The sequence below is a fragment of the Sinocyclocheilus rhinocerous genome, unplaced genomic scaffold (assembly GCF_001515625.1).
Source record: "Sinocyclocheilus rhinocerous isolate Xijiao unplaced genomic scaffold, SAMN03320098_v1.1 scaffold107, whole genome shotgun sequence".
Lineage (NCBI taxonomy): Eukaryota > Metazoa > Chordata > Actinopteri > Cypriniformes > Cyprinidae > Sinocyclocheilus > Sinocyclocheilus rhinocerous.
In genome coordinates, this window is record NW_015635024.1 from 614,644 (window position 1) to 639,009 (window position 24,366).

Below are 24,366 nucleotides of genomic sequence, written 5' to 3' on the forward strand. Positions count from 1 at the left end.
GTGACGTAGACATGTGGGGGCGTGTTAGAACGAGCCGTTTTAGGTAGGAGTGGCTGACTCTTAACTTTTATAAAGAATATCTCTTTCGATTTGAGACTTTAGTCTTTGCAACTTTACAGATCTTCTTTATGCACCAAGAGCTTGTACCACTCCAAAGAGAAAGGAAAAATTGAAATCGCATCATATGACCCCTTTAAAAGATATTTGATAACATCCCTCTGTGGTAATTTAAAATGCTGTTGCTTGCTATGTGATTATTGATTATTTGATTGTGTGTTAGAATATGTATTTAAATGTGTGTTTGATCTGGCATCTCTCTACAGGAGATGTAGAGATTATCACTAATATACGACTTGATGATCGTCTGGTGCTGCGGCCACATCTCTTTCCTATTGCTTTGGAATTTCTGGAGCTGATTTACTCTGATGGAGACCCAACCGCTACTGTACGGACCAAAAAACCACTGGACGCTGATGAACTAAAGGAGGTTTGTTCCAGCCTCACTGATTCATTGAGCTGGTATAGTGTCAGTTAGTCTCTACTGCCTTTTACCCATTCTCACATAGATGATTGTACTGCATTTTATTTGTTCACTCTTTGTCGGTTTTATTTTTTCTAGAATGGAGAGAAATTATATTATTCAGTCACCTGCTCAAACACAGGGGTATGTTTATTTACACAATAACTTCATAAAATCATTCAATAAGACAAATCATTATAGAAATAAAGATTCAGCAAATAAACCTTGACTATAAAGTCTTCATTGTTCATTTCAGCTGGAAAACATCCGAACAATAGACGTTCTGGACGTCAATGACAACCCTCCGATCTTCCAGAACAAAACATACAGCACCACAGTGTCAGAGGTGTGTATAATATCACGTCTTTATACAGCTGTAGTGTGTTTGGTCACTGAGAGACCTCACATCTCTTAGTAAACGGTGTCTTTTGCTCCAGACGACGGCTGTGGGTTCAGATGTGCTCAGGGTGAGGGCTGAAGATGCAGATGTGTCTACAGAAAACAACAGAATTACATATTCTATACTGGTAAGCTGTGAATAATTCTCATATATTTGATATAATTATGTAACTGCTATGTAGGCTCAGTTTTTATCCATATTCTCATTTTAATTCATCACTTCCCCTCTATTAACAGCCTCCAGTACCAGATGACTTTGAAGTGAGAAATGACGGTAACATCAGGTTGAAACAACGTCTGAACTACAACAAAGTTCACCAGTACATCTTCACTGTGGAAGCAAGAGTAAAGAAAAAAACTCAGACATCCTTCCATTCCTGCATCCATATCACTTTGATCACTATACTTAATAGCTTTAGTAGTCGATTCTTTAAAGGAATATTTCACTTTTAAAATAAAAACTCGGTCATCAGATACTCACTCAACCCAAACGTAGATACTTAGCAGAATGCCCAAGCTGCTTTTTTCCATACATAGAAAGTGGATGGGGACCAAGAATAAATGAAGAGATTTTCATTTTCGGATGAATTATAATTTTAAAGTAGTAACACAACAGTATGTTTCTTCACAGGATACAGGAGGACTCAGTGACACTGCAACAGTTACAATAACGGTTGAAGATTTTGACAGCCTAAACCCTTCTTTTGATCACAGTCTCTATGAAGCATCCATTGAGGAAAACCAGGTAAATGACGTCAGAGAGCAAGATCAATGCTTAAAACACATGTCTGCCCACACAAATAAAACCCTTTATGTCTTTTCTGTCCATGCACAGGTAGGACAACTGTCAGACGTCACTCCTGAGGCCATAAAAGCTCAAGATGGCGACACGGGCATCAACGAACCTGTAGTTTACAGTATAACCGCAGGTGCTGATAACAGAAGATTTACAACACACCTACATGACATACGTCCTAATCTAAACAACCACCTGTTTCCAAATATAGTTTCTCAATAAATGTGGGAGAGCTAGAGATGAAAGTCTCATTTTAAATCTGATGTAAAATGCCACCAAAAATAGTCAAGCATAGTAAATTGGAATTGACAAAACCAGTACTTTACACTCTTAATAATATACTTATATTTGAATATTCTGAAATAAGTTTATGATAATAACAAAGCACATATCCACATTTTTGTTCCAGTCTTTCCTAATGAATATCAGAGCTTCTTCAATATTGATGAAAGGACTGGGGTCATCTCTGCGACAACGGCACTAGACAGAGAGGAATTTGAGCAGATAACGGTTTACATACAGGTATAAGACATTTCTAAACATATTCATTTATTAAAGATTAGGCTGATGTTATGAATCTGAAGAGATTTTAGTATTTTGATCGTTCGTGTTTTCTAATCATTATTTCTCAAAATAGGCAGCTCAGCAGGATGATGCCAGCAAAACAGCAAATGCTGTGGTGTCCGTCACCATTGAGGATGTGAATGACAACCCGCCGGAATTTGACCAGGATCAATACACAGTATCTATTCCAGAAAATTCACCACAGGGCCAGTTTGTGCTTCAGACAAGAGTCACTGACCTAGACCTGGTACTGTTCCTTAAAAAAAAAAAAAAAAAAAAAAAATTTCTGATTGAAACATAAAATAAAAACTGAGAAAAGAACTTACCAAGTGACCTCTCTCACCCTAGGGAGGATTTATGGGAACACTGCGGATTATTCCAGACTCCGTCCCTTTTTCCATCAGCCTTGATGGAACTATTCTGGTGAAAAGTTCTGCAGACCTAGACAGAGAGACCACAGATAGCTTCAGTTTTCAAGTAACAATAAGGCTCATTTTATCATTAGATATCACTATGATTTTTGTGCAATGAAGAATTATAATGTGATCACACTGGTTTCAAGTACCACTGTATTGTAAGCATGCCATTTTTTTTTAGGTTGAAGCACAAGAAAACGCTCCTTCCACCAACAAAGCAACAGCAGAAGTGACCATTGTCCTCCTGGATGAGAATGACAACAGTCCACAGTTTACAACTTCCAAGTATGAGGGCAAAGTTTTCAGCAATCAGACTATTGGAATGCAAGTTGTCAAGGTGATGAATCATTGTTTTGTTGAGTCATTTAAATGTTTTCCAGTCCAGTCAATATTTTAGTAACCGTTCAGAGATTGTGGAACCATAATGTCATTATAAGATGACTACTATACCATAAACCTTGGAAAGAAGTTGTATACTAACTGAACATACATACATTTTCATGTAAGGTTGAAGCAACAGACCTGGATGATGGTTCAAATGGGGAAATCAGCTACTCGATTGAGTTTGGAAATGAGAAAGGTCATTTTGAAATTAATGAGAATGATGGGGAGATTACACTAGTTAAAGAAATCGGCCTGCTGGACAATAAAATCATTGAATTTGCACTCTATGTGACTGCAAAAGATGGTAAGTTTTTATATCTAGGTGTTTTGGAAGAAATTTGATGGAGGCATATATGGCTATGGATACATTCCTTTTGGCTTAAAAACCACTGCACTTTCTTTTCCTACCATTAGGGGGTGCTATAAGCAGATCAACCTCTGCAATAGTGAATGTCAAGGCACCTGGAGAGTCTCATCCTCAGTTCCTTCGGGACACATACCAGGGACAAGTAGAGGAGGATCAGGCAGACGCAGACATCGTGAAGGTCCTTGCAGCACAAACAGTTTCCTTATAAGATTTCTTTCACGAGGCATTGTCCCTGTAACTGATTTAAAAGCCATTGATGATAATAATATGGTCTGCTGAATTACAACCATCTAAACTAACAAATCTTTATTTAAAGAAATGAAAACAAAGAGATATTTACCAAACTTGGTATACTAATTTATGGACTCAATATGAAGACACATGCAAAAAATGGCAGCGCATGGCCACTTGGCGGCGCTATCATAGGAAAAACATGAATTTGGCTGTAACTTTGGATTCATTGGTCCAATCTACTTGAAATTTAGCACATTTTGCAAGTGTCAGCTCCAACCAGGGTCTACGAGGACAGTCGCATATCTCAAAAAAACTTGAAAAAATGAAAAATTGTGTCATTATTTACTCACCCTCATGTTGTTTCAAACATTTTTTTTCTGTGGAATACAAAAAGGAGAAATTTACAAGTGGTGTGCAAGCTTTTTTGTTTTCCATGTGAGTGTCAATCTCCAAAAAGGACACCATAAAAGGATCAAAGTATATGACTTATGCACTATATTCCAAGCCTTCTAAAGTTATTCGACAGCTTTGTGTGAGGAACAGACTGAAAAAATCATAATGTACTGAAAATCAGAAGATTTGGAAAATAGCATGCATTCCTTTAAATGTTAATCAATTTTGAGTTCTCACATACAGTAAAAAAGACAGAGGAAATCTGGTAAATGGTCTAATCATGGACCAATGTGTACTCTTTCATTTACAGGTTGACTTCCTGTCCCTTGATCCTATGGTTCTTGTCATCTTAAGGGTTGAGAGTGATGATGACAAGTTCTCTATAAACCAGGACACAGGTGTTCTCTCGACCAAAGTCAAACTAGACTTTGAGGAGACGAGCAGCTACACTGTGCAGGTGTCGATATCAGATGGAACTAACCGGGATGAGGCATCAGTCCTGGTTGAGGTGCTGGACATCAATGACAACAGTCCAGAGTTTGAAATTCACCCTGCTACTGTCCCAGTATCAGAGGATTACACGGTGGGAGATGATGTAACCTCTGTAACAGCCACAGATGCGGATTTAGGGTTTAATGGTGAAGTGCAATACACCATCCTGGGAGGTGTTGGGAGATTTAGTGTTGACCAAGAAACGGGAGTGATAACTCTAGCAGCTCCACTTGACAGGGAGACCCAAGATGAGTACCGCTTAGTGATCACTGCCCAAGATCAGGGTCGGCCGTCACGTTCCGCTACCACCACTCTGGACATCTCCGTAACTGACATCAACGACAATGCTCCCATATTTTCCAAACAGCAGTATGAGACCACAGTGTCCGAGCACGCTGAAGTAGGAACAAATGTCATAGACATCATGGCGACAGACAAAGATGACGGTGAAAATGCTATTGTGACTTATCACATTGTCAAGCAGGAGCCTTCTTCAACACCATACGTCTTTACCATCGATGAAGAGTCTGGTTCCATAAGCCTAGCTGGAAAACTGGATTATGGCAAAGCTAAGCGTTACACTCTAGAGGTGGCGGGACGAGATGGAGGAAACCCCGTTCTCAATGGCAGTACTTCTGTAACGGTGTCGATTGAGGACGTAAACGATAAAGCTCCTGTGTTCAGTAAGGACCAGTATGACGTGTCCGTCTATGAAAACCTTGCAGGTGGAACTGCTCTGGATTCTTTGGAAGTTTCAGATGAGGATGAGGTAAGAAAAGTAGACGCTAGACCTCTCCCCTAAAGTCTAGTAACTGCCGAGAAACCCCCTATTAACCCATTAACCAATGTCACTAGCAACCACCCAGAAAACCTTAGCAACACTCTAGTAATCAACTAGCAACCACATAGCAATACCCTTCTAATATACACCATGTTAAGCAGTTGCAGAGGTGCTCCGACTCATCCTTGCAGCTGCATGGTAACCACATCGGAACATCTTTGCACCTTCTTAGCAACACTCAGCTACCACCCAAACACTCTAGCATCAACTTAAAACTCTGTAACACCTTCAGGGGTGCTGTAACTTGGGGATGGTTAGGATGATTCCAAGGGCCCTGATCAGATAGGGGGCCCGACACAACCCAAGCCCCTCGGAATGCAATTTCTACCGAGGGGGCCCAAGTCAATATGCTGTTCAGGGGGCCCAGAAACCATAGCAGTGCCCCGAACACCTTAGCCACCCTAACAACAATTTGACAGAATTTCCTACCAATTACTCGGAAAAGTTTAGGAACAGCTTAGTCATGCAAGTATACAAGGCATATGTAACATTCCAGTCTCTCTTCTAACTGCTCAAGTATTTAAACTACAAAAGACCTAAGCTTTCAAATTCACCTTGTACATTTCCAGGTAAGGCTTTGTCAAGCCAACATTCCAAGTTTGTTTTACCTTTTCTTGCTCCCTTTTCAATCAGGGTGGGTTCTCTAAAGGTCAGTTTATCATGAACAGTGATACCTTCATTATCAACAGTCAAGGAGTAATATCACTCAGGAGTGATGCCACCTTGGATAGAGAAACTATAGACAAATATAACATTGAGGTACAAAACTTTCACATTCATCTCTTGAAACCAACTATTCACAAAATGTTCAGGATAAATATTAATTTTAAATGGGATACTTGCATTGTCCTTTTTAGGTAATAGCTGTAGACCAGCCTGTTGATGGTTTAAGCTCCACAGCTCAGGTCACGATCACTGTTCTGGACGTCAACGACAACAACCCACAATTCCTTCCTCTCCCAGAGCCCATTGAGATTCTGGAAGGTGTGTACACTCCCTCATCACCTGGAGAGGTGTGCTTAATCTCAGCCACAGACTCTGACATTGGAGAAAATGGACGCGTCACCATGACTATTTCTTCTTATAGCAATATCTTCAGCTTCAAAGATGTGAGGAACTAAACCTATGACAGAGCATTGTCAGCTGTTCAATTCTTATTTATTATTCTTATTTTATATTTTTTTGCTTTTCCCCTTTAGGATGGGACTCTACTAGCTATCGAGGAGCTGGATCGAGAGACACAAGATGTGTATGATTTGGTCATTGTTGCTGTGGATCATGGGAGCCCACAGGGAAATGTAACTTTCTTTTCTTTGTAGAATTAACATGATCTAACTTCAATACAGTTTTGTTATTCTACATTCTTAGTCACAACCTCAGACAGCATTCCCACAGTCTGTTTACGGATTACTGGTGCATATTGCCAATATAACAAAAAAAATCTTGAACCTGAACTAGACAAAACATTTGAGTCCGCTCTAAAGCTGGGGTAACCAGCCCTGCTCCTGGAGAGCTACCTTTTGCCAGAGTTGAGTTCATTTGAGTTTACAAAACAGGAGTGTCCAAACCTGCCCATGGAGAGTAAACTTCCACTATAGCATTGAGCTCCAACCCTTCTTAAGTTATCCTAAAACAGGCAAAGGTATTCAGTATTACCTGAAAATTACAGGCAGGTGTGTTGGAGCAGGGTTGGAACCCGGAGTTTGTGAAGGGTTGCTATCCAGGAACAGGGTCACCTCCCCTTGCTCTTAAACGGGGGTTTCCAATCCTGCTCCTGGAGGCCCACTGTCCTGCAGAGTTTAGCTTCAACTTGTCCCCAACACGCTTGACTGGACGTCTACAGTAATTCTAAAATACCTTGATTAGCTGGTTCAGGTGTGTTTGATTAGGGTTGGAGCTAAATTCTGGGGGATGGTAGCCCTCCAGGAAAAGGGTTGACTACTTCTGCTCTAAATTTATTTCATATTTTGGATTTTTCCATCTCTAAATTACATGTAAAGCAAACTCCAGGTAGTGTTTTTTTATGTTGCGCAGATGATCAACTAGTCTAAGCTGCTACTGACTAAGACGTTGCACTGTGGATCCAACTTTGTGTCAATATTCAAACCTCTGGATACCTGATACTAGTTACAATACTTAAGTTAGATAGACATTGCAAATATGGGCTTTTGGTCTGTACTAGAAAAGGGTTGCTTGTGTTTATTTTTTGCAGAACATCACCACAGTGAGGGTCAGTATCACAGACGTCAATGACAACGCTCCAGTCTTCAGCTCTGACACCTACAGCAGAAGCATTCTGGTTAAAGACGCCAAGGTTGGAGAGGTGCTGCTGACGCTCTCTGCCACAGATAAAGATGCCGGATCCAACGCAATCATTAGCTACAGGTAAGTTCAAGACTTTCATACTTATAACTAAGCTTCCATTTAGAAAAGTTAAACTCTTCAATATAAATAATATAAAAATAAACTTACCTACATGACATTTTTTTTTTAGACAGATGCATGAATGTTGTCTTTCTGTAGTTTCTCTGAAGAGTCTTCCATGGTTGCACTGGATGCTGAAACAGGAGACATCACTCTGATCTCTGACCTTAGCGAGGTCACAGAAGACATGCTGCTAATCCTTACTGCTACAGCGACAGATCATGGAACGCCAGCACAGTCTGATGAAGGTTTGGGTCTGGTTTGCATAATTCCTTTGAATTATTCCTGTGAACATTGTGTTCAAACAGTTCAGATAATGTTTGCAAATAAACAGTTCTTTGGGAGGAGTTTATTCTTAGTAAACCCCCCCTTCAGTATTCAAATGTGATCCAATGAACATGTCAAAGCTAACATCTTTCTTCTCTCTGTAGCCGAAGTCTTGATCCACTTCAAAATTTCCTCTCTCACTGAGAGTGTGACTTTTGAGAGCTCCTCCTACAACTTCAAAATTAAGGAGAATGAACCTGAGGCCACAATAGTAGGCAAGGTCAAGGCATTACCAGGGAGTCCACTGGTTACAGTCAGCTATAACATGAAGTCACACGAGGATGTCTTCTCTGTGGATGAGGAAGGAACCATAAAAGCTCTCAGACCACTGGACAAGGAGGAAGAGGAGTGGTACATCCTCACCGTAGAGGCCATAGACTCCAGAACACCTCCAAACACTGCAGAGACAACGGTACTATTCTTACTACAAACTAAGGCCAGAAACATACTCTACACAAGTATGCAAACACCAATGGTAGATAGCTAAAATGCATGTTGAGTAGTTGTCCTAGAAGACAACTCAAGGAAACAGCACCTCTTGATGCAACACTGAGCATGCACAAAGAACTTTTGTAGCAATACGAATTGCTTTCTGACAAATGTAAGAATGCAATGACAAGTTTGTGTAACTAGAAAAGTTTGTGTTCACATACTTGCATAGAATGTGTTTCGGGCCTAAGTCTTGATGTTCCAACACATGTTAAAGCCAAATTATATATAGTAGCACTTAACTTACTCTCTCTTAATTTTCAGGTCAGCGTTCAGGTTGAGAATGTAAATGAAGCTCCTGTGTTTGACACTGAAATATATAAGGCAGAAATTTTCAGTATCACTCCATACAAATTCCCTATAGTGAAGATCCAGGTAAGTGAATCTCAGATGTGGCTGGTGGTTTTCAAAAGAGGGCATAGACATCAGCTGTAAATGCAATGGATGTACTCAGACTTATTTTATATATAGTGGCATTTACCAAGGTAAGCATCACTGTTACTATTGCTTACAAATAGTATTTCTTACACTGGAAGAATATCTAGAGACTAGAATATCATAGAGGCTTAGGGGTGGGCTCTTTTGACTCGGGCCAGAAAGCAAACACCTAGCAACCACCCAGAACATCTTAGCAACTTTATGGCTAATGCTCTACTTAACCTCCTCGAAGATCCTTGCAAAATGGAAATACATAAAACGCAGAACTGTATATAAGTCATAGACTAGAGAAATAGTTAATTGTAATTAAGTTTTTTTTTTCTACCTAAGTGGTTGAAATGTCGTGTGTCCCTCAGGCATCAGACCCTGATGTTGGCGAGAGCTCAGATTTGCAGTATTCACTACTGGAGTCCACATCTCTGGTGGAAGTGGAGGCAAACACTGGTCAGATCTATGTGCTGGATGCATCTAGTGTTGGCGGCGGTCTGTTCACTTTACACGTTAAAGCCACTGATAAACATGGACTGTTCACGACTACAAAACTTGAGGTATTAAGAAATAGAGAGAGGGAGAAAAAAATTAGAAGGCTTTTTCAAATTACCAAAGGCATTGTGACTGAGAACTGTGAAAACTGAAAAGATGAAAACAAGCTCTCATGTTTTCCACCAACAGTTCACAGTGAAAGAAAGTGAAAGTGACAACGTCGTGGTCCTCTCTCTAAACCAGCCCGTGTTCACAGTGGAGAAGAAGATACCAGAGATTGAAGAGTAGGAGAATTGCCATTTCTCAGCCTACTTTGCATGGGGACAGAAGGGAAATTTAATCATTGTAATTTGTGTTTTGAGACCGAGAGTAAGGGGAAGTATGTTTGTCCAAATTGTTCACCCATTTTGTCACTATTTACTCACCGTCACGTTATTCCAAACATGATGCTGCAGACTTTTCACTGTAAGACAAAAGGAAAGCTTTTTTTTTCACAGTGACCATGGGCCGATCAAGCGCCAATAATATAGTCCTTATGCATATCTTCCAAATCTTCTAAAGTCACTTTGAGTGAGAAAAAGACTAAAACTGACATCATTATTCACTCAATCTCTATAACTGCAGTGAGCTGACCTCAAGAACCCCTCGTACTTGAAAAAACGTTCTTTTTGAGTTGGTTCTTTTCAGTAAACTTGTTGCAGTTCACAAATCATACTGAATGTTTTATTGGTGTTTTTTCTCAGTTCCATGAAGAAAGCTTTAGGTTTGACTGTGAAAATCCTCAGTGTGAGAGCTGAGGATGGGATCGAGATGCGCACCATTCTCCGGGAATCTACAGTCAAGACTTACATCAGCTTCATTGCCATGGACTCCAGTGGTGCTGTCATTGAAGCCACGGAGGTCAAAGAGTAAGTTAGAAATGCAATATATTCATTAATTTTTTCACATGTCTCCTTTTAAAGCCTACTTGGTTTCCACTGAAGCAAAAGTCTATGTAATTTAGACGCGAGTTTGAGGGATCTGAATTGTCGACTCCTACAGGAAACTGCGGAGTAATCACAACGCTTTAAAAGTGGAGCTGGAGAAGGTGTTTGGTTCCGATTTGGAATTCAAAGCTGAGGATGGGATCGAGATGCGCACCATTCTCCGGGAATCTACAGTCAAGACTTACATCAGCTTCATTGCCATGGACTCCAGTGGTGCTGTCATTGAAGCCACGGAGGTCAAAGAGTAAGTTAGAAATGCAATATATTCATTAATTTTTTCACATGTCTCCTTTTAAAGCCTACTTGGTTTCCACTGAAGCAAAAGTCTATGTAATTTAGACGCGAGTTTGAGGGATCTGAATTGTCGACTCCTACAGGAAACTGCGGAGTAATCACAACGCTTTAAAAGTGGAGCTGGAGAAGGTGTTTGGTTCCGATTTGGAATTCAAAGTGGAGGATGGTTCTGGAAACAATTCGGAAGATTCCAGTCAAGCAGCAGTAATCGCTCTCGGTGTTCTGCTGGCTATAAGCATTGTGGGACTCATCACTCTGACGACTGTCTATCTCGTTAGGTAACTTATTGGTGGCCGTTCAGACATCATACTGATTAAACTGTATGTTGACTTTGAACGTTTTTCAAAAGGACTACTCATTTTTAGGGGGAAACTTTTTTCAAGCGTAAAAATATTTATAATTATTTTTGCTGCCTCAGGAATAAGAAAATGAAGTACACGGATTCGGACAAAGAGGGCTTCAATATTGGCAGAACCAAGACCAGATCAAGTATTGACAGTAGTTTTAACTTTTCCAGGTAAACATCATTATATTGTCAAAGAGCAGATGCTAAGATACACTCACACATGTTAAAAATTTGATCTCAAATACAAAATGTGCATCAGTTTTGTTCTGAGATGTTTGACTAAACATGTTTCTTCTGTTGATAGCAAAAAAGAAGAAGCCAAAGAGGTAAAGCACTCCATTCAGAATTAGAATTCAGCCAGTATTCTGTGGAACTGAAAAGCTTGCATTTACAAATGCATTACAAATTTTGTTTTTCAGGTTGAGTTCAGTAACACACGCGAGTTTGAAAGATATTCCGAAAATGATGCAGATTTGAAAACTGGAAGCAGCATCTCTGCCCTATGAAAACATCCTGATGGATTAGAAGACTTCATGAGTTTTAAAATGAATTCTGACACGCTGTTAAATCTCTGTTCCAAAACTTAGTGAGTTGCATTTTAAGGCAATTCCAAAAGATACAAGCTAATCCCATAATGCATTGTGACAAGACAGAGTGAAATGTTGACTATAAATATACTTCTTTCAGTTAATAATGAAAAATTGTCAATTTTACTCAACATTTTATGCTTGCTGCCTATGTAGTGTGTGCAATATCAGTCACTTCTAGGTTTCATTTCAGTTAAGATGCTTAAACTCACTCATTTTTGGAAAAGAGCAAAAATCTTTGTATCCGTGTTTTTAATATGTACATTCAACTGCCTTGCATTTTGATAATTCCTTTTCAATGTGGTCTTTTACAATGGGACTTGGACATCCCAAAACCTGCTCACAAATAACAGTAGGCTTTTGCACTTTAACTGGCCCAGCTATGATTGTGTATCAAAACGCTTTTAATTTGTATCTTTGATGTAAATACCTTTTTAGAATGATTTAACTTTTAAAAAATGTTTCTTAACCGAAGTGTGTGTATGTGTGTATTTATCACAGGTCAATCCACAAATGAGACTTGAGTTTTAATCCAGCACACTTCCATCCAGTTTGTGCTTTGGGCTGTGCTCAGAAAAGCATACTAGCACACTACTTTTTTATTATTTTTTTTAAGATTAATCCAACCTGAATGCCAAATGTTGAGGCATTTACGCAAAAAAAATGCATTAAAAAAATATAAAAACCAGTAATAATTTCTGAAATAAAATAAAATTTGCTTCTGGTAAACAATGCAACATAATACAATTTGAAATGTTTATTGTTGCATTTACAGCAAAAAAAAAAAAGGTAGGAAGTATGCAGTGTACACTATAGTATGCTGTACACTAGTATTCTATTCCAAACACAGCCATCAGCCACTAGTTACACTCAGCAGAAAGAAAAAAAAAAGAATAAAAATCACCTCACAACCTGCTTTTTGGACTTGATTCATAATTAAATCATATTAAAATTTTATTAAGTTATATCCTATATTAAAATAAATCAAAACAGAAAGACAGAGAGAAATCAAATACAGAGAACGCAAGAATGACATCCAATAGATTATGGAATGTATTTCGGTAAATAAAATAGAGCTCCAACTGTTCCATCAAATGTGCAATATTCCGGCCACAAATGTTCTGAGCCTGAAAAGAGCACCGTAAGTTTCTATATACACAACGTAGGTATATATATACACAGTAGATTTATATATACAGTATACGGCGCTTGAATGGATATATACTGTATACATACATCTTACAGAAATATATATATATATATATATATATATATACATACATATATATATATTTTAACCATCTCATTTACAAAGCCAGGCAACATCTAGAAGATTCTTTACAGAATCAAGGTTCTTGTGGTTCGTTCTTTCTTTTCAATATACAAAGTAAACATAGTTTTTGATATCCACCACAGAGAAAAAAAAAAAAAAACACAGCAAGGCCTTCTCAGCCTCACATCTGTAAGTACAAAACTGGCACAGAAGACAATCATAATAATAATAATAATACACGTGAATAAAATCAAATTAAATTATGCACTGATGGGACTAAAACGTTGTAAACCTTTTCCCTGTTTCACTGCAGCCTTGAAAACAAACCACTTCAAAACAAAGAAACCAACAAAATCACGGTTTAAAAAAGAAAAAAACTGCCCTTTGACAAAAATACACTCCACTTGTTTTTTTTCGTTCTGTACAATTAATGCAGAGCTCAGTTTTCTGGAACCGGAAAACTGAACTTTTTGTGTTGCAACCTAAAACAGATAAAGAGCGAGGCCAAAGAGCGGAAAAAAAAAAAAAAAAAGTTGGACTTCAATTACTATGTCCAACTACTCTTAAAAAGACAAAACTGAACAGCATGGCGAACGTGAAAATGTGAAATGCGAAAAAGGAGGGATGCGATAGTAACGTCACAAAGCTGAGGGGCGTGTCCCTCCTTTCCCGTTCGAAAGTTTGGCAACCACAGCAATCGTGGCCTCGACTGTGCGCGACAGCATCTCCAGAGCATCCTGCACGGGGGCGTGGCCACACCCGCCTGACTCCGCCTCCTGAAGCGAGCAGCTCCGCCCCTCGGCAGCATCCGGCAGGCTGGAGAGTAAAAGCACCGAGTCAGCGGAGGAGGAGGAGGAGGAAGTGGAGGGCACTTCCTCTCGCTCTGGCTCCGCCTCCTGCTCTTGCACTTCCTTCCGCCCATCTTCCTCTTCCTCCTCCTCTCTTCCAGCTCTCTGCGGTGGAGGTTCGTCCGCTCGGCCAAACGCTTCAGGAAGGGAGGAGGATGATGACGAAGATGATGATGAAGATGAAGAAGAAATATCCATTTTCTTCTCCTCGAGGGACGCACTGTCAGGAGAGGGTGGGTCGTTTTCCACTCCCGGGTCGATGAGGGAGGAGTCTCGGGTTTCGGTGTCCGAAGTGCTGGTGGGCGTTAATGCCTCCCCTGGCTCCGCCTTCTGCTCCGAGCAGGGAGCCAATGAGGAGGAAACAGATGGAGGACAGATGCTGTCTGCCGGCCGATCTTCAGCACTGCTGCTCACCCGCCGGCGCTTCACTGGAGTGACACCTTCCTCTTCCACTGCAAAACAGAGAGAGATATAAAATGAAGCAACATGAACCCAGTGATGTCATCAACAATAAGTGCGCATTATGCATAATACCCACTTAAAAATGCTTACTTTTATAATTTAAAAATTATACCATTTAGGATTGCTTTGTGTGATTAATGTTGTGTTTCATTTAAAGGGGTCATATGATGCGATTTCATTTTTTCCTTTCTCTTTGGAGTGTTACAAGCTCTTGGTGCATAAAGAAGATCTGTAAAGTTGCAAAGACTAAAGTCTCAAATCCAAAGAGATATTCTTTATAAAAGTTAAGAGTTAACCACGCCTACCTAAAACGGCTCGTTCTAGTTGGCCAATCAGAGCACACCTCGCTTTTCAGACTGATGAGCTTTGTAAAAATCGACGCGTTTCAAAAAGGCGGGGCATAGAGGAGAAACAATAATGTACAGTATGTGGAAAATAATGTGTTTTTTTAACTTTAAACCGCATAAACACATTTCATTACACCAAATACACCAAATAATGTTCTTTTTAGCAGCATCATATGACCCCTTTAAAGTGTTTAAGCGTTTTGAGTTCCTTGAAAAGTGTTCTGTTATTACTAATAGTACTATCATGCGTAAGATATATATATTTAAATTTATGCATAATTACAATATGTAATCACTGTTTAAAATGTACTTTTAGTCATTTGTAAGATGTAAAAAAGGTTCTTTTTTACCCCTAGCTGTTGCTATTTTATATTTATTTAAATAAATAAATATTATATCATATTTTAAATAATTCAAAGCCGTGGTGTACAAGAAATGCGTATTTCCTTTTTTGTAGCCTTAGATGTTGCTACCATTTTTATAAATAAATAAATAAATAAATAAATATTCACCAACAAATTGTATTTATTTTTAAATATTTACTTTAAGATATTTATTTAATATTTATTATTTTATTTTTTAAATAAAACTTGTTAAAGTGTTTTCGAGTACCCTGAAAAGGGCTCTTTAAATAAAAGTATTATTGTTATTAGTTACAAAAAAAACATTTTCTGTATTAAAATATTAAAATGTACTTTATTATTATTAATTAAATAATTCAAAGCCATGATGTACAAGAAAACATTCTCCTTTTTTGTACCCCTAGCTGTTGCTACCATTTTTATAAATCAATGATTATTTAAAATAATGAATAAATAAATAAAATACTATTACTACTACTACTATTTATTTTTATTTTTGCATGGCAGTGAAACGAGCGTGTTTGTGTGTGTATTGACACCTTTGGCTTTGCGTTCCTTGGCCTCCATCTCTAAAGTGGTGCGGTGCTGCAGACACAGTCTGCATTTGGACAGCAGCTCCTGTAGAGCCGGACCTAAAGCAGGATCCAGCTGCTGAGGGGCGTAAACTGACAGCACCAGCAGCAGCGCACGCAGATCCTTCAACAGACAGAGAGAGAGAGAGAGAGGGATGAATAAAGAGCTCTGGAGTGCTGGGTAAGAAGTGAGGTGGAGCTGTACTGACTGCGTTCAGGAGGCTGCTGGTCTTGCTCAACTCTGCTCTCTGATTGGTCAGCTCAGGCTGCAGGCTGTGGTACTCGTTCAGTAGGTTGGTCACCAACACGTTGACGAGATTCGAGCAGCTTTGGCCTGATAACACCTGCACCTGCACCTAAACACACAAATCAAGTTTTAAACAGCAGCAGGAGAAGCTCAATGTCAGAGAGCAAAGAAGAAACTTTTCAAAATAAACTTAAATTTGGGTAACTTGCATTGAACAAGGTTTCACACTTGTAATTACGTGTTAGCACCATGAGACACAAAACTAGCACCGTTTCTGGGACAACAGTCAATTATATTTTTGGCCACAGAATTGACCGATCAAAATCAAGTATTCAAGAGTGTTGTGCAGTAACTCCAGAATAGCATTATTAAACTAAGTGAAGATAACCCATGGCTACATTAAATCTGCGTGAGAAGCAGATGTGCATGTATTTACTTTATGTAAGAAGCAGGTGAGGAAGGAGTAGGCGATGTTGTTGTTCAGGAAGTTTCTCTCGTCCATCAGGATGCATTTCATGTATTCTCCAAACGCTGGATCCTCACACAACAGCTTCACACACGACTGAGCCATCGCACACTGACAGAGACCAGAAAACACACACATCAGATTCTCACTTCTGATTGGATGAAATTGCTTTATTTTCATAATTATGCCTCTGAAATATCTGCTGCTTAAAGGCCACCTGTAGTGTCGCCCATATAAGGAATCCAACTGACATACAGAACTGTGTAATTAAAAATTACACTAATGTAATGTGTTTTAAAAATAATTGCTTAATGTGTGATTATTGTTGTGTGTCTCATTTAAAGTGACTTTGAGCACTTTGAAAATACATTATTATTATTATTATTATTATTATGTATAAAAATATAGTTTTTTGTAAATAAAAACTATATTTAAAAGTAAATAAAACAATATTTTCTTATTATAAATAGATAGGAAATATTAGAGGAGTAGAGGAAAGATTATAATAAATTATAATATATATAAATTATTATTATTACTACTATTACTATTATTATTATTACCATACCATAATATGTGACCCTGGACCACAAAGCCAGTCTTTAGATTTAGATTTATACATCATCTGAATAAATAAGCTTTCCATTGATGTATGGTTTGTTAGGATAGGACAATATTTGGTCGAGATACAACTATTTGAAAATCTGGAATCTGAGGGTGCAAAAAAATATTGAGAAAATCGCCTTTAAAGTCGTGCAAATTAAGTTCTTAGCAATGCATATTACTAATCAAAAATTACGTTTTAATATATTTACAGTAGGAAATTTACAAAATATCTTCATGGAACATGATCTTTACTTAATATCCTAATGATTTTTGGCATAAAAGAAAAATCGCTAATTTTGACCCATACAATGTATTTTTGGCTATTGCTACAAATATACCCCAGCGACTTAAGACTGGTTTTGTGCTCCAGGGACACATATTGTATTGTGTAATTAGAGCTTAAAATGTGATTATGGGAATATGTAACATGAAGAAATGCATATTTTCTTTTTGCACCCTTAACTGTTGCTAACATTTCTTATTGAAAAAAATAAAACAAATAAATATTTATTATTATTATTATAAATAAATGTAATAATAATAATAATAATAATAATAATTAAAATAGAATAATTCAAAGCCATGCATGATAGTAATTTTACCACAGTTTTGATATTAAATTGATTATTAATGATTAGCTATGTGATAATAATAATAATAACAATAATGTTATTATTATATTTTTAAAAAATTATAATTCAAAGCTAGGCATGACGGCAATTTTAACACAGTTTTGATTTGGAGTTGATTGAGCTTTAGGCACTCCACATCTCATCATGCTTAACCTGTGGTAAAATCATTGTAAGACATGACCTCTACGTTTGTGTGACAGAAGACTGAGAAGATTTTACCTGAGACTGAGCAAGTTCTGTCCATAGTTTTGGAAAGAGAGCCAGGTGTAGAGGAAGTCCTTCATATGCTATCAACACGCCTGCACACAAGTGAATAAACACCATCAGCACACACACACACACACACACACATAGTCAAACAGAGCTTTCGAGAGTGAAGCATCCTTACTGAGTTTCACCAGAGTCTCAGTGAACTTCTCACAGTTGATGGCAACTCGGCAGAGCAGGTGAATGAACTGATGATACGACAGGAAGTAGTCCAACAACATCCTGTCATACACCTCATCTTTACCCTACAGGAAACACAAAACGCACTCGATGAATAACTCAAGCTCAGCATGTGACAGGATTCATGCGCTGGTCTCATACACACCTTACTGGTCTCCACCATCGAGGGCAGCAGGCACATGTTGAGCTCCGGTCTGGGAGGTCGAATGTTGTTCTTTCCACCCATCAGCTTGATATTCTCTCTACAGGGCAGATACGGGCCAAACGACACTGCAAACACACACAGACACAGTGTTAGAGATCACGGTGATCGTGATGATGATGATCAGTGCTGTGTGTATGAAGGGTTTGGCGGGACTCACTGGGGATGTTGCTGTGGTGGTAAGTGCAGTGGTTGTGCTGCAGGAAGGGCACGAGCGTGTGCAGAAAGTCATGAGGACTCAAGAGCACCAGCTCCTTCAGCACATCTGAGAATGATAAACATGCACATTCAGATCACGTTCATCTGCTACTTCGGTTTATCTGAAATCTGGTTCGTGGATGTGGTGACTCACCCAGACAGGCGTTACGCAGCTCAGGTGGGCTGTAAGAGTTCAGCAGCGTCAGCAGCTTATGAGCGAAATCAATCCTCTCCTGCCACTGGATCAATGCCTGCTTCACATCTACAGACACGCACAAATGAGCAGTGACTGAGATTACAGTGCATGTACATTATGGGTAACAGAGTACTTTTTGTATTGCATGAGGCGCATTAAGGGTAATGGGGTACTTCAGAATTGATTCTTTAGGTGTATTATGGGTAATGAGTACTTTTGCATTGTATGATATATTGAATTATGATAATGGAGTACTTTTGTGTTCCACATTTAGGTGTATTATGGGTAAATACTTTTGTAATGCACAAGGTGCATTATGGGTTATGGGGAACTTTAGTATTGATTTTTCAGGTGCATTATGGGTAATGAGTACTTTTATACTGCAGATTAAGCTGTATTAGGGCTAACGAGTACTTTTGCATTGCTCGTTATGGTGCATTATGGGTAATGTAGTACTTTTGCATTGCATGCTAAATTGCATGATAATGGGGTACTTTTGTGTTGCATGAGGTGCATTGTGGGTAATGGGTACTTTAGTATTAATTCTATAGGTGCATTATGGGTAATGTGTAGTTTTTGTACTGCACGTTATGGTGCATTATGGGTAATGTAGTACTTTTGCATTGCATGCTAAATTGCATGACAATGGGGTACTTTGTTGCATGAGGTGCATTATGGGTAATGGGTACTTAATTATTAATTCTATAGGTGCATTATGGGTAATGTGTAGTTTTTGTACTGCACGTTATGGTGGATTATGGGTAATGAGTTGTTTTGTAGTGCAGGTTATGGTGCATTAAGGTTAATAGAGTACTTTTGCATTGCATGATAAATGCACATTATGAGTAGTTTTTGTACTGCACATTTAGGTGTATTTTGGGTAAATAAGTACTTTTGCATGGCATTATAAGGTGCATTTTGGGTACTGAGTTCTTGCACTGTACGTGAAGGTGTATTGTGGGTAATGAGTAGTTTTGTATTGCAAGGTAAGGTGTATTATGGGATTATGATAATGGAGTACTTTTGTGTTCCACATTTAGGTGTATTATGGGTAAATACTTTTGTAATGCACAAGGTGCATTATGGGTTATGGGGAACTTTAGTATTGATTTTTCAGGTGCATTATGGGTAATGAGTACTTTTATACTGCAGATTAAGCTGTATTAGGGCTAACGAGTACTTTTGCATTGCTCGTTATGGTGCATTATGGGTAATGTAGTACTTTTGCATTGCATGCTAAATTGCATGATAATGGGGTACTTTTGTGTTGCATGAGGTGCATTGTGGGTAATGGGTACTTTAGTATTAATTCTATAGGTGCATTATGGGTAATGTGTAGTTTTTGTACTGCACGTTATGGTGCATTATGGGTAATGTAGTACTTTTGCATTGCATGCTAAATTGCATGACAATGGGGTACTTTGTTGCATGAGGTGCATTATGGGTAATGGGTACTTAATTATTAATTCTATAGGTGCATTATGGGTAATGTGTAGTTTTTGTACTGCACGTTATGGTGGATTATGGGTAATGAGTTGTTTTGTAGTGCAGGTTATGGTGCATTAAGGCTAATAGAGTACTTTTGCATTGCATGATAAATGCACATTATGAGTAGTTTTGCACTGCACATTTAGGTGTATTTTGGGTAAATAAGTACTTTTGCATGGCATTGTAAGGTGCATTTTGGGTACTGAGTACTTGCACTGTACGTGAAGGTGTATTATGGGTAATGAGTAGTTTTGTATTGCAAGGTAAGGTGTATTATGGGATTATGATAATGGAGTACTTTTGTGTTCCACATTTAGGTGTATTATGGGTAAATACTTTTGTAATGCACAAGGTGCATTATGGGTTATGGGGTACTTTAGTATTGATTATTCAGGTGCATTATGGGTAATAAAGTACTTCTGTATTGCATGTTACAGTGCATGAGTAATGAAGAACTCTGGAGTTATTTATTTAAGGTGCATTACGGGTAATCATAACCTCCATGTGAAATGTGTGGTGTATTGTGGGTAATGTAGTACCTTTGCGCTGTAAGTAGGGTCGCGTTGCCTTTAAAACAGACAGGAAGATGGACAGCAGCTCCACTAGATCTCCGGTCACATGACACGCAGTAGCCTCATGGTACATCATGTGCAGGGTGTTGAAGGACTGCAGACACAGAGATATTTAATTCTACAGGACAGTCCATTAAAATGTGAAGATGCATGAAAAGAGTGAGAGTATGGATACCTCAGTCATGAGGATGAGGCCTCTGTTGAACACCACCAGCAGTCTGTCCTCATCGTTCTCCAGCAGAATACGGAAGGCACTGAGAGTACACAAAGAGTTTAGTATGAATGAAAATGGCTCCGTCTTATAAAATAAATACTCAGATTTTAAGGAGTGTGTGTGTGTACCTGATGAGAGTGGTCCAGCAGGAGCGTCCGTCCAGACAGCGCAGGTAACAGCTGATGGTGGTCTTCTTGAACTGCTTTACATCCTCCAGCTCTTCCTCTCTCATATCAGGCCTCTGAGCCACAAACAACTGCATCAGGTTAAACAACTCCTCCACCGCCTGCAGAGAAAGAAAAAACATGCTGTTATTTGCTTGAACTGAATTAACCTGAACAGCTGAAACTTAAATTCAGACATCATATTCCCTCAAACAGAAACAGGAGGCACATGTTATGAAAACATGGCTTGAACCTCAACAAAATACTATTAATAAACAAAATGTTTACTGAAATGCTTAACTCTCTGAAAATGTTGTTTATAACTTGAGATCAAACTAAATGCAGCATTATTATAGGCATTAATTTTATTTATTTTATTAATATGAGATTAATAACAAACCTGTTATCAAAATTTGGGAATGTCGTTTAAATGCAGATTTTATTTTTCTAGCAATAAACATTATTTAAACAACAAAAGTAAATAAACATAACATAAATATATAAAATAAAAAATGCATAATAAATAATGATAATGGATAGTGACAGTAAAGCTATTTGTAACAATGTAACAAAACATTTCTTTCAATAAATGCTGTTCTTTTGATCTTTCTATTTAAAGAATCCTGAAACATGCATCACAGTTTCCACAAAAATATTAAAGCAGCTCAACTCTTTTTATCACTGATAATCAGAAATGTTTCTTGAGCCGCAAATCAGCATATTAGAGTGATTTCTGACGGATCATGTGACACTGAAGACTGGAGTAATGATGCTGAAAATTCAGCTTTGATCACAGGAATAAATTACAGTTTAAAATATATTACCATAGAAACCAGCTATTTTTAATAGATTTCACAATATTACTATTTTTACTGTATTTTTGATCAAATAAATGCAGCCTGGTGAGCAGAAGACACTTCTTTCAAAAACCTTTTAAAAATATTACACTTTTGAATGGTGGTGTAGTTACTGATAAACTATCATATAAATGAAAGACAAATATGTGTTTGGTCATATTTCTTGTAATAACTTTGGTAACTGGTTCAGAAACTGCTGAAGTGAAGGACAGAGGATGTTGTGCTCACCCCTGGGTACTGGCTGGCGTGGGGCGTGAGGTTTTTGAAGGCCCACTGTATGTTCTGGTGTGAGGCCAGCTGGCGGGTGAAGGTGGGCGACTGCTCGCAGCACATGCGCAGGATGGCGTAATACGCCGGCAGCATACCGCGGTTGAACAGCACCACCTCCTGATCATCGTGATCAGCTAGGATGTAGTTGAAGGCGATGTTTTTTGTGACGACTGGGTTTTGGACGATGAGACGCACGTTCTCACTGCAGTCCATGCAGACGTTATACCAGAAGGACAGAAGCGCTTGCTTGTTGTGATTCGTGGCGATGGCTGGCTCTGATAACTTAGGCTGTGAGATCGAGAGAGACACATGAGAGCTCAAATATGCATCATATGAGCACCTAGACATGCTTTCGTCTGCACGTGAAGTACCTGGAAGAGGTTCCAAAGGTCCATGAAGTAGCTGGAGAACATGAGCTTCTCGGTTTTGGAGATGAGGCAGTAGGTCATGAAGCTGAAGTACTGCACCAGTTTGGTGGTCCCGTGCACCGGCACGTCCACGTAGAGCTTGGCCCGGCCCAGCAGGCCCAGGAGCAGATTGTAGACCTGGTGCAGAACCACGGTGGTGTCGGGACTCAGTGGGAGGTCCCGCGTGGGGATGTGAAGAGAGCGCGTGGAGCGGAACATCTGACGGAAGGAGTTGCTCGGGATGAGAGACACCAGCAGATACGCCGCAGCTGAGAGAGAGATTTATTACATATGTCACAAAGTAATGTACAATCTGACATTTTACCAGGCAAAATAAAAATAAGATTAGCTATTCATGTTGTAGATGTTTGTTTGGATACCTAAATGTTATCTAATGACCATTCAGATATTTTTAAGCATGTGTGTAGTTCTTGATGCTCTTATCATGTGTATTCAAATATACACTACAGTTCAAAAGCTTGGGGCAGCGTTATTATCATAAAGTAAAACAATAAAAAATAAAACATTTTAGTTGCACGAAATAAAATAAACATTAGCTGAAATAAAATAAAATACAAAAAAACTTAACTTACTTATTTCAGCTAGTTGCCAAAGCAACAGTACTCATTTTCATTTAGTTTTAGTTAAAATACTAAATTAAGTAAAACGAATAAATTAAACTTAATAAAAACTAAATTGACATTTAAAAGAAAAAAATAACTAATACAAATATCAATACACAATAAAATGTTTAAAACTAAAATGAAAAAAGAAAATATTTTAAAAAAATTTTAACTTAAAATATTAACAAAAACTATTAACATAAAACTATAACTCACCAAGGCTGCATTTATTTGATCAAAAATACAGTAATATTGTGAAATCTTCTTACAATTTAAAATAGCTGTTTTCTATGTAAATATACAGTATTTTAAAATGTAATTTATTCCTGTGATCAAAGCTGAATTTTCAGCATCATCAGTGTCACATGATCCTTCAGAAATCCTTCTAAAATGCTGATTTGCTGCTCAAGAACCATTTATTATTATTATACTCGTTGAAAACAGTTAATATTTTTGGTCAATTTAATGCATGTGTGTGTGTAGATTTTGTGTGTTCTTACATGTTCGGACTCGTGGGTAGTTGTGCGCCAGCAGAAACCTCTCCACCCAGTTCTCCATGTTCTGCAGGACCCAGCTGTGAGCCAGCTTATTACGCGGAGTCTGAACGGCCAACCAGTCCAAACACTGAGACGGGTTATACTCGATCACCTGACAGACAGAGATCAGAACATCAGCGTATGAAGCTCTCCAAACATCACTGACACAGAACTCAGATGTGAAGCAACATTTCAGTGAAGAAGTGAGAAAGTGTAAGAGTGATGGGGCTGTCTGTGGGCCGATTTACCTCCCAGATCCTCTGCAGGATGTAGGACGCAAACGAGGGCATTCCCGGAGGACCTGCAGCAAACTCCATCAGCATCGTCAGCAGCTTGAAGAACGGATTTGCCGCCTGATAGGCATGCACAAAATGTTAGTTAGTGTGTGGAACAATCAAATAATGAATCAATAATAGTAGTAGAGTTGTTCTTACCTCTGGGGTCAGTTTAGCGATGGAGGTGAACAGCATTGACACGATCTATACCAACAGAAGAGCACAAACCATGAGAAGTTATGTTATAGCTTGATATAATTGTTTGCATGCTTAGAAATACATGAAGGACACGGAGATACACTACGTGCGTAGCTAGCGTGCG

The 24,366-nt window shown here is 38.6% G+C and overlaps 1 protein-coding gene across 1 annotated transcript in view; it reads right to left on the reverse strand.

The window, feature by feature from the left end:
• Positions 1-13,337: 13,337 nt before the first annotated feature.
• Positions 13,338-24,366, reverse strand: part of LOC107746122 (ubiquitin carboxyl-terminal hydrolase 34-like) — a 56,558-nt gene continuing 45,529 nt past the window's right edge. Inside the window, exons 62-78 of the mRNA XM_016560218.1 lie at positions 24,204-24,248; positions 24,018-24,122; positions 23,734-23,881; positions 22,575-22,879; positions 22,162-22,491; positions 21,041-21,198; positions 20,874-20,952; positions 20,666-20,792; positions 18,597-18,704; positions 18,405-18,509; positions 18,188-18,312; positions 17,984-18,107; positions 17,815-17,894; positions 16,328-16,468; positions 15,854-16,000; positions 15,612-15,768; positions 13,338-14,353 (exon numbers count right to left, since the gene is read on the reverse strand). Coding sequence (XP_016415704.1) covers positions 13,692-14,353; positions 15,612-15,768; positions 15,854-16,000; positions 16,328-16,468; positions 17,815-17,894; positions 17,984-18,107; positions 18,188-18,312; positions 18,405-18,509; positions 18,597-18,704; positions 20,666-20,792; positions 20,874-20,952; positions 21,041-21,198; positions 22,162-22,491; positions 22,575-22,879; positions 23,734-23,881; positions 24,018-24,122; positions 24,204-24,248 — 2,946 coding nt within the window. The 3' untranslated portion in view covers positions 13,338-13,691. The remainder of the gene's footprint in view (positions 14,354-15,611; positions 15,769-15,853; positions 16,001-16,327; positions 16,469-17,814; positions 17,895-17,983; positions 18,108-18,187; positions 18,313-18,404; positions 18,510-18,596; positions 18,705-20,665; positions 20,793-20,873; positions 20,953-21,040; positions 21,199-22,161; positions 22,492-22,574; positions 22,880-23,733; positions 23,882-24,017; positions 24,123-24,203; positions 24,249-24,366) is intronic.